General features: G+C 35.7%; 1 protein-coding gene across 1 annotated transcript; it reads left to right on the top strand.

The window, feature by feature from the left end:
- The first annotated feature begins 1,223 nt into the window (after positions 1-1,223).
- Positions 1,224-10,110, top strand: LOC131842769 (E3 ubiquitin-protein ligase RNF220). Its single transcript, XM_059191337.1, has 8 exons — positions 1,224-1,825; positions 4,004-4,210; positions 4,911-5,045; positions 5,543-5,614; positions 6,326-6,457; positions 7,045-7,110; positions 8,355-8,429; positions 9,880-10,110. The coding sequence occupies exons 1-8, from the start codon at positions 1,463-1,465 to the stop codon at positions 9,970-9,972; spliced, it is 1,143 nt and encodes a 380-aa protein (XP_059047320.1). The 5' UTR covers positions 1,224-1,462; the 3' UTR covers positions 9,973-10,110.
- Positions 10,111-11,399: the final 1,289 nt, after the last annotated feature.

The following is an 11,399-nucleotide window of genomic DNA, read 5'->3' as shown; positions in this document are numbered from 1 at the left end:
TGTCTATTCATATAATAATAAATAAATATCACAGGACAATTAACACAGCGCCATCTAGTCCCACGGTAAGCAGAGCTTGTTTTATGGGTACTGGACAACTGATGTAAATACTTGTTTTTTTTTGTAAATACATAATATCCTCACCGTTGCTTCTCAATATATTTATGAAAATATCATCTATGCCAGAAGGAATATAGACAGTTTCAAAAGAGTTAGTGATTGCACTAATAAAAGCTTACGTAACAATAACAAACAGATTTTACCTAAATGTCGTTTGGCTAAAGTTAGTAATTCGTTTTATGGCAATTGCGTAAGGTTTTACAATAAAATACCAGTCTGTTATAAATCTGCCAGAAAAAAGATTTAAATGTCAAATAAAACAGTTCCTTGTCAAAAAAGCTTACTATAAAATTGAAGAATTCGTTAACGATAATAACGTTTTTATAGAAAAACTTTAAATCTATAGCACTGACAATATTATCTGATTACACTAATAATGAGTGCGTAGCGACTTCTTTGTTGATTATCGCATGCCTCTTACATGTTATACTGTAATTAATTATATAAAAAAAACATCTATTAAAAAGAGCAACACACAAGTTTCTTGCTCATTCTTCTTGTGATGAATCTGCATTCCGAATGAGTGGTAGAATCAAAATATGACTATTCAAAAGTGCTTGTAATGAGTTTATTTGAATAAAGATTATTTCTATTTCTATTTCTACATACTTAATATACATAGATAACACTCAGACCGATACAAACAATCATACTCATGAATACAAATGCTTGTACAGTGCGAGGAATCTAACCCGCAACCATCGGAAGTAATAATATAAATGTAACGGTCTGTACAGCTATCAGATTTGCTGACTAATCGTGGATGATTTTTTTATGGATGATAATATAATGGTTCACCCGCCTGCGCTAACGGTTTAGGCTGGCGGGGCACCAGTGGAGATTGATAAGATAAGCATGAGGTCAGATCCAGATAATCAATTTCTATTTAAATTCGAATTACTGCAACGGATTTTGTTGGAAAATATCATAGACAAAATCAATTTAATACATAGAGTACTTTCGATTTAGACCAAATGTCAACATTGAGATATGTCATTTCGAATGTCAGCTCTCAATGTTATGTCATTAATAAGACTTTTTGATCTGTGGATATTAATATCTAAATGTCATTTCATTAAAGTAAATTTCAAATTCAATAAAAAAATAATTCATGAAACTTGTCAAACCAATCGTAATCGCGTCACTTCTGTTTGTTATTGTTTTCTTATTATGTTGAATCAAAAATTACTGTAATTGAACCAAAAAATGACTGCAAAATGAGTTGTTACGGCACAATGGAAGTGTCTTTATTTCATTAATACTTTTAAAACTGTTTTTGCTCTAAACAAAGTGACGATGTTTTTAGATTTATAAATGAATAACAAACAACAAGATTTATGAGATGTTACCTATTTTAATGTTTAATAACATGGAGGGGTGTTCTAATTCGTTGAATAACAGTCCTAGCGGTAGTTTTTCAAATTTTTACGATGATAGAATATTAAATTCGGTGCGGAATCGCAAGAAAGTGAGTGAAATGCCCAATTGTCCCGTGTGTTCGTGTACTATTCGATATGGGGAACTCGATTCGCACTTAGCGTTAGAAGTGGAGAAGCTTCAGAAGTTGTCTAGTGGCAGTTCTAAAAGGAAACATAGCACTTCTTCTCCGAATACGAGCCTCGCCGTTGCCGGTTCTAGCACTAGTACTGATTTAGATGAACAAGAAGTCGATGTCTCTGGCGGTACGGGAAGCGATGTTTATCAGGTATTTTTTTTTATTATGTAATAGGTAGGGCAAAGGAAATAAGGACGTTTCTGAGGGGAAGTGGCGACTGTCGCCATACAAGAAAAATACCAGGAGATTATGACCGTATGTGGCGCCTATGGTAGCTCAAATGTGTTACCATTCTTAAAGACTAAGTGATGTTGTGTTGTAATATTATTGCCACTAGTTTCCCACTAAGTTTTTTAACTGCAGAAATAGAAGTAATAAGTTCCAACGAATAATGTTGATTTTTTTATGGATGATAATGGAATGGTGCCTGCACTAACGGTTTACACTGGCGGGGCATCAGTGGAGGATGATAAGATGATGAGGTCAGGTCAGTTAGCCCATCATTACAAATTCACCAAGAATTTATCACATTGGTTTCTAGGGGGAACCGCCTGGATGGTAATATGACATGGTACTTTGCTAGCAATAAGATCATCAGTCCACATTACTAACAATCCCCTTTTCATCCCCTCATCTGTTGATTAAGGTTCACATATAAAAGCAAATTTTACAAATAACTTTTACCTCAGTGTAATCTTTCTTTTGGGGGGAAAGGGATTGCTAGTAATGAACTAATTACTCCATTGCTAGCAATGTAAGTCAGATTAACCATGACACCACCATCGTGATGAATTCCTGGTGAATTTGTCATGATTGGTCAACTGCCCTGACCTTATGTTTATCTTATCATCCTCCACTGGTGACCTGCCGGCGTAAACTGTTAGCACAGGTGGGTACATTATAAAGGAAGATTTAAAACTAGTCTTTCAGTCGTAAATCATCTAGAAAACATGCTGGCAAGGCTGTTTCAGTTAGGGTGATAGTTAGGTAGGTGTGATAAGGTGATGAAATTAATCATTAAAAGTCATGATATCTTGGTTGTCCAGATTGGCCATGCATCTGCATTTCCCATGCCTTCAAAGGGTGATGTGATAACCATGATTTTTATATACCACTTATATTAAAACAATAACAGTACTCTCTAAGTACAACATAGTCACAAATGTACTTGAAGATATCTAAATCACAGAACAATCTGTAGATGCTAGAAATAAACGAAAATATGAATATGTAAGAGTGATAAACATGCAGTTTATTATACAATTATAAGGGCTTAAGTATTTTCCTGGCTTATTGAGGTTTATGTTAAGGCAAAGAACATATGACATGCCCATGGTGTTTGGGGCGCCGAGGCTTTGGAGGGTAGATAAGATTTTTTTTTATATCCATTAAGATATAAAACAAATGTGCATTAACACACATGTAGATTCCATTACAAATATCAAAATAATCTTTATTCAAATAACCTTAACATCAGCACTTGTGAATAGTCATATTTTTTTATCTGCTGCTCATTTGGAAGAAAGATTATTATTATTTTATTTTATTCATAGCCTTTCTACTGATGATCATCAGCTTGTCCCAAGACATAGGCCTCCTCCAAAAGACTCCAGGCTCCTCTGTTCAATGCCTTCCTTCTCCATGTTGGTCCCGCCACTGCCCATATATCATCCTCCCACCTCTTTTTCTGTCACCCTCGTTTTCTTTTTTGTTCGCTTGGATCTCAGGTATCCAAGATTATTACTTTGACTATGACTCTTTAATAACTATGGTGACCTGTACAGTAAGCACCAGTGGGAAATGAGCATGAACTCAAGTCAGCACATCATGACAAATTCAATAGGAATTTATCATAATGATTTCCACGGGGACTGCATGGAAGTCAACCTGATTTAGTGCATTGCTATAAATGGGATCATCATACTAAATTACAATATTGATACTTTTTGCTACACATAATCAATCATATTGTGGAATCACCTTTCAGCAATGGTATTTCCAAACTGATACAGTATTGAAACCTCCAAGAAAAGAGTTTATTCCTTCTTTAAAGACTTAAAGTCTGGTAATAATTGGTGTTACGGATGCCCAAGGGCGACATTAATCACTTACCATCAGGTTAGCCACAAGCTCGTATCTCCCCTATGCTAATGATCCTCTATCCTCTTGATCCTCCTTAAAAGGCCAGCAATGCACTTGCAAGTCTTATGGCTGCTCATGGGCGACGGTAATCACTTACCGTCATGTGAACCACGAGCTCGTATCTCCCCTATGCTAGCTAACAATCCCTTCCCCCTTCACTAATGGATGAATGTACATGTCCTTCAGCGGGTCCACTCAAACAGACTCCGAAGGTTGCGTGCCAGACGGCGTGGGACTCCGCCGCCGGCGCAGGGCGAGTGCCCCGTTTGTAACACCACGTTACCTACTTCGCGGCTGCAGCGGCACGCGCTCCGCTGTCTCAAGCGCACCGGGGCTGTAGTAGATGAAGATGTGCCTGATACCAGCTCCGAGGACGAGAGCATCGACGTAGAGGTACGTATATGATGTATGGGATACAGTTACCTATATTATTTCGGACTACTTAGCGCTGTTGGCCGCAGCTGGCCTTTACAGCTTCACCGCACGATAAGGGGCGAGTCCAGATGACACTCCAAGCCAAAGGAAGGACTTATGGAGCGGCTGAAGGCCAACTCTTGCTTGGCGGATATGACTTTAGTCTTAGCTGGGGATTCGAACCTCGACTCAGGCCATCGTAATTTCAATCCCTGAATTGGACGGGGGATCGATTGGAGGGCACATTGACTGTTTAGTAAGTTCTTGCCAATCTGTTGGTTCTTGCCAATCTCTGATATATCCGGACCAATTTTGACGGGACTTTCACTAGGAGAGAGCTAATGTTTTTTTTATGGATGATAATGGAATAGTGCGCTAACGGTTTACGCTGGCATGGCACCAGTGGAGGATGATAAGATGAGCATGAGGTCAGGTCCCCATTGTGAAAAATTCACGAAGAATTTATAACGATGGTTTCCAGGGGGAACCGCGTGGTGGTCATGCTGACATGGTAACTTGCTAGCAATATGATCATCACCTCACATTACTAACAATCCCCTTTCTCCCCAGATATTATTATAAGAGGTAACTTGCGCTACTTTTTCATTAGGAATTTTATTTATATTAATAGCTATATTATGCGGATGGGAACAGATCCATAAAAAAACTATGTTGGCAGAACGACGAGCCGTCTGGTGGAAGTTTTGGTGCGGAATACCAATGGTGTGGAGAATGGAGGATACGAGCTGCGGCGCTGCAGCCCCGGCCTGCTGCCTCATCTCAACAAAGAGCAGGCTCCACTGATCGGGCGCTGGTGAGTACCTATGGAGCTTTCAGACCCTTGCAGCAAAAGATCAGCATGACGTGCGTAAAGTTAGACAGTATACTAAAACTGATACTGCTAAATGAGTCTATTTTAGTTATTTTCATAACATAACACCTACACCACATCTGTTCATAGTCCCCGACTGATTGCAGGATAGGCACAGAAAGAAAAAAGATATTTTCATAGTTTATTATCTTATGGAAGATTATTATGGGGAAAAAGTCAGATGTTAAATGATGATCGGTTCAGTAGTTTTTGCGTGAAAGCGTAACAAACATTCCTACTTTCAATTCATAATCATTACATAGTATAAAATATAGTGTTTGTCCGTCTCTATGAACCCTTAAATCTTTACTACGCAACGGATTTTGAAGCGGTTTTTTTTAATAGATATAGTGATTCAAGAGGAAGGTTGTATAATACATGTACACCCGGGCGAAGCCGGAGCGAGTAGCTAGTATTATTATGTATTGTTATTGTTCCAGGTGGTAGATGGTGATGAGGACACGGAGCTGTATGGTCCACCGCAGTACTCGCCGTCCAGGATAGATCCTAATGTAAGCCACAGTTGACTTTTTTTTATGATAAGTTATTATCTAAGGTCTGCGTCCGCGTGGAATTTAACTTTAATTTTCTAAAATAAAAATAGCCTAAGTTACTCCTTATAAATCAGCTACCTGCCAAAAAAAGTACCGTCAAAATCGGTCCAGCCATTTCAGAGATTAGCCGAAATAAACACAGACAGACAAAAATTGTAAAAAAAAAAATATTTTGGTGTATGTACCGTATTTATATTCATATGCATTTAGTAAACAATGAATAGAATATAATAGAAAATCATTTATTAAAATAAACTTAATTTAAACAGTTTATTCATTCAAATAACCTTAACATCAGCACTTGTGAATAGTCAACATTTTTTTTTAAATCTACCGCTTATTACGAAAAACTGTCTAAACATGAAGAATAAGCGAGAAACTTGTGTGTTGCTCTTTTAAATAATCCTTGCAAGTTCACATTTTACAAGTCGAAACATGTGAATACAAACTACCAACCAGCAATGGTTGTTTCAATTTACAATATTACAATATTACAAACAGACACTCCAATATTATTTATATGTATATATGTATTATTATTAAGTATTTATACTTATTTGTGTATAATGCATAAAATTAATCAGAAGAATATGCAAATGTCATTAATTTAAAATTTAAACGACTTCTACCCGGTCAGCTATTGTACTATAATTGTAAATATTTTTTCAGGTAGAAATAGAACCTATAGAAGATAATCATACAGATGCACCTACAACAAACTCCACAGATGCGACTGAAAGACAAGAAAATAATGAACCTGTACACCACAAACCCAACGGATTAGTGGAAGCAAGTGCAGAAGTATGTAACACAATTTTGTAGTCTAATAGTATGTGATAAAAAAGACTTATTTCTTCGGTTATGGGAAACTTCAGTTTTGATAGACTATATTTTACAGGTCCTATTTACAGCTCTTTTATTTGAATTTACTAGATCTAGTTATCTTTTAGAAAGACAATTATCTTCTTTCTTTCTTGAAATTACTGCACGATCGTCTAGTCATCTTTTAGAAAGAAAAGAAAGACCTTTCCTTTTTGAAATTACTGGATGACCTAGTCATCTTTTAGAAAGAAAGAGAAATATCTTATTTTCTTGAAATTACTGGATGATCATCTAGTCATCTTTTAGAATATGGGAGAAAAGCTTTCTTTATTTTTTAAAATTACTGGATTATCATCTAGTTATCTTTTACTCAGTCTCAGGTGTTTAAGTATTAATATAAATATGACAGTTACCACTTACCATCAAATGTTCAGCTTAATACATGGACTCATTTATACACCAATAAATAGAAAAAAAGATATGACAACAGGCAATTCTAAACAAAGATAAAGATTAAGAATACGATTTTAATATATTTAACTTTAAATTTTGTTTTGTTTTTTCAGACCAGAATACAAGCTTTAAAATCTAGAATACAAGAATTAGAGACAAAACAAAATGGTGCCTCTGAGGTAAGACCATACTAACATTATGTAATATTATTAACGCTGAAGTTTGTACGTGTGATCGGATAGATTTTTGTTACTCTTTCACGCAAAAACGAATGGATTTTAATGAAATTTTACAATATCCTATAGTATTATAGGATCCCTGGTCGTACGGTCGGACGGCGAAGTAAAAATGCTCGGTTGTTTGCACTTAGTAGAAAGGCACCTATCGGGTCGCTGTCTCGCCAGTGAATGCGGTCCGCGCTCTTTGTATAGACGACCGACGGGTGGCCCTCCCTACTGCGACTGTACGTTTCGTGTCTATTTTCTATCAGTTTTACATAACAAAATTGATCTTATTCACACTTATATACAAATTCTACTTATACTAATTACTTATATTTAGGGCAATAAAAACACTATGTTATATATTTTATTAAGGATGACTTATTATACTAATTACAGGTAAAACTTGTTTTCTAATTGATTCCGTCGTGTACATATAGCTTACATCAGAATAACATATAGGTTATAAATTTCACATGAGGTAGTTATTAATATATTTTTCATTTGTTTTAGTTACAGCCACTGATTATACTATTTCCTTTTGATAATATTGCAATAGCATATGCTGGTGGTCACTCTATTATCTATTATCTAGGGTATAAAATAGGGCATGAAAGTTTGTATGAAACTTTGTCAATTTTAAACCGATCGGGCTGAGACTTTGCATGCATGAATCTACTATGACGTAGACATCCCCTAAGAAAGAATTTTGATAAATTTCACCCATCATCATCTGCTTCATCCTTATCCCATTTATTTGGGGTCGTCGTAATATGTTTTAAATAGATCCATTCATCCCTTTGCAGTCATCGAAACTTTATTAATTTTATACCATATCATCTTTCACACAGTCCATCCATCTCTTTTTTGGCCTTCCTCTGCCCTTATAACCATCCACATTCATTTGTCTTTCTTAATTTGATAAATTTCACCCCTAAGGGGATAAAGCTAGTTATAGAATATATCCGAATCTCGTGATGGCGCCCCCTTCGACGAGGCGCCCGCATGTGTTGCATGCCCGTTTCTGCCGGCCCTGCAAACCACTGGCTTCTCTCTCTGCACTTCATGGGTAAAGAATCTCTTTACCCATGAAGTGCAGCGCCTGCCTGGTCTTCGGCGGCCCTGGATTTTCCTTGGATAACTAATTGTAAAAGACCATTTTATTTGGACCTACACGAATAAAGATATTTCATTTGTTTCAGGCCAAATGTTTAATATGTCTTGGAGGTTATACCTCGCCGGCGGTGTCGATACAGTGCTGGCATGTTTACTGCGAGGTACGTAAGTTATATTTTGTCCTTTTTCTTTTTATTTAAATGGAAAACTTAGGGATCAATCACTTGATGGTACGTGGTAACTGGTGCCTATATACATTAACAATATTAGGTTATTTAGGTGCAATTTTACAATTCGGAACTTGTGAGTACAAAAACTACCAACCAGCACTAATTTATTAAGGTCAAATATAAATACACAATAAGATTAAATCAGTCGTAGTGATAAGAGCAGACCAGCCCCTACAAGCAGCACTCGTTCACGAGTATGACGGACGAGCCAGCCATCACTGCGCTCGACCATCTAGACACAAGTTAAGCTAGCTAAAGCTTGTGTTATGGGTACTAGATAACTGATACATATACATAGATATATTTTTTTTGTAAATACATACATATACATAGAAAACACCCAGACCGATACAAACAATCATACTCATGAATACAAATGTTAGTTCCGTGCGAGGAATCGAACCTACGACCATTGGTCGTAAAGCGGTGTGCTAGACCGCTAGACCACCGAGGTCGTCAAGCCTGGCGTCATTAAGTCCGCCGAGTATACAATATTGTGCACAAAAGAATAAATAAATAAACAAGCGCTTTTGAATAGTCATATTTTTTTATTCTACCACTCATTCGGAACGCAGACTTATCACAAGAAGAACGAGCAAGACACTTGCGGGTTGCTCACCACGCCGCCACATGTCTGGACATTTTAGCGAGCATGACTACTCATTCCACTCGACCACGTCACAGCTACAAAAATTACTATATGGTAGTTACAGTATTCGCACTTTACATGAGGATGCATGCGGCAATCAATACAAAAGCCGCTACGCTATCATATATCAAGAAAGCAGTATGAAAAATAAATTATAACGTTGTCCGCAAATAAACTTATACTTGCTATATATTGCTATCATCTATAAATTCATCTATCCTATTATAGGCTTTTTTACATAACATACATTATTTTTTTACATTACATTATTTTTTTACATGACATGGTACATTGCTAGTAATTTTTTTTTCTTTTTTATTTATTTAATTCAGGCTACATGGCTCATATTATAAATACCTAATGGGGTTATTAGTCCATATTACTAACAATTCCCTCTCCTCGCTATGGAAACATTTGTATTCATCAGTGTGATTATTTCATTGACGTGTTTTAACGTTTTTGATTGAGTGACGGTTATTTTATTAATTATGCGGAGGAACGAGGACCATGTCTTATAGAAAGCGTATAATATGAATGTGGATGGATGTAAAGGGAGGGGACGCCCTAAGAGAAGATGAATGGATTGTGTGAAAGATGATATGAATAAAAGAAGAGTATGTTCAGATGTGACGGCCGATAGAGAGCAGTGGAAGAATGACATACTGCGACGACCACAAATAATGGGATAAAGGGAAGGCAATGATGATGATTATTTTATTATTAATTTTACAGGTTTGCTGGCTACAGTCGCTGCGAGCGAAGAAAATCTGCCCACAATGCAACGCTATAACTACAACAGATCATCTACGACGAATATATATGTAATTTTTTTATATATACATATATATATATATATATATTGGGGATGTTAGGGAACTTCGTAACCGTAACGGAATCCGAAATAAAAGTTCCGGATAATATCGGATAGAGGCGGAGCCTAATAGAGACACGTTATGTCGTAATTTTTTTAGCTATTTGCATTTTACTTTTGAAACTCCTTAAAAAATTAATATCCGTAACCGAAATTATCCGATACTAACGGATAATCCGAAATTATTTCATATCCGCATCTGTATCCGTATCCGGTACAATAATCATTTCTATATCCGAAACCTATCCGTATCCGAAATTACATATCCATAACATCCCTTATATATATATATTGATTACATAGTATAAAATACAGTCGCTCCCACTGTCTGTTCGCTTAGACCTCTTAAACTACGCAACAGATTTCAATGCAGTTGTCAGCAATAGATAGATTGAAGAGGAAGTGTTATACATATAATACATGTACACCCGTGCGAAACCGGGGCGGTAGCTAGTATATATATAAATTGGGCTATTATAATTTCTACAACTCTAAAAAAGATTCCTAAAAAGAAGGAATCTTTCATTTAACCTAACCTCACCTCGAAAAGTGATTATTTTCTTTTTTCTGCTATTTTTTCTATATAGGATCTTTTTACTTTCACAGCTCTCCTAATGTTAGTCTAAATTTATCTTAAAGAATATATATATTACTTTACCTACACTCAAACAACTCGCATTACCTATCTGCAAATGGAAGTCCCATCGAAATCAGTCCAACCTTTTCAAATTTTAGCAAGAACAGACAGTTTATTTTTATTTTTATTTTTTAGAAGGTACTTTCATTTGCATTTAGAGAAATGTTAATTTGAAATTACAGACAGACAATTTTATTTTATATGATTAAAAATTTCCTTACAAGAAGTCTTTAGTTAAGGATATATAGACTTATGACGTAATTACTAAGATTGAACGAATCTGTAGTAGTTTCTGAACTGTAGAATGAAAGTATTTGTTTAAGTAATACAGATTATATATTAATCACCAGGGTGATATCAGAAAAAAAATCATATGGGTAACTTTATCTGATAATTTAGTTAAAAATGTATCAAGAAAACTTTATGTATCACAGAAAAAAGTTACTTTATCTGATAATATATATATGTTAAAAATGTATCAAGGAAAAATATATTTTTGTAGGTCGCAGTACTACAAAATTCCAACCCAATAAAAAAAAATACAGTATAATAAGAAATATATCACTAATTTGTGTTTATGTGACACATATATGACTGACATGGCCCTATATTAACCGTCTTAGATAATTTTTTTTTAATACGATAATACATACATATATACATAGAAAATACCCAGAAGGCCGGCGATCGCGCACCTGCCTGTTTTATCTAAAAGTGCCAGATGCCCGGTAGCAAGCAAATACA

Source organism: Achroia grisella, unplaced genomic scaffold (assembly GCF_030625045.1).
Source record: "Achroia grisella isolate CSIRO2021 unplaced genomic scaffold, CSIRO_AGI_Agris_v1 utg2471, whole genome shotgun sequence".
NCBI lineage: Eukaryota > Metazoa > Arthropoda > Insecta > Lepidoptera > Pyralidae > Achroia > Achroia grisella.
The sequence above is the reverse complement of the archived record's forward strand: the minus strand, read 5'-3'. Positions and strand labels throughout refer to the sequence as shown.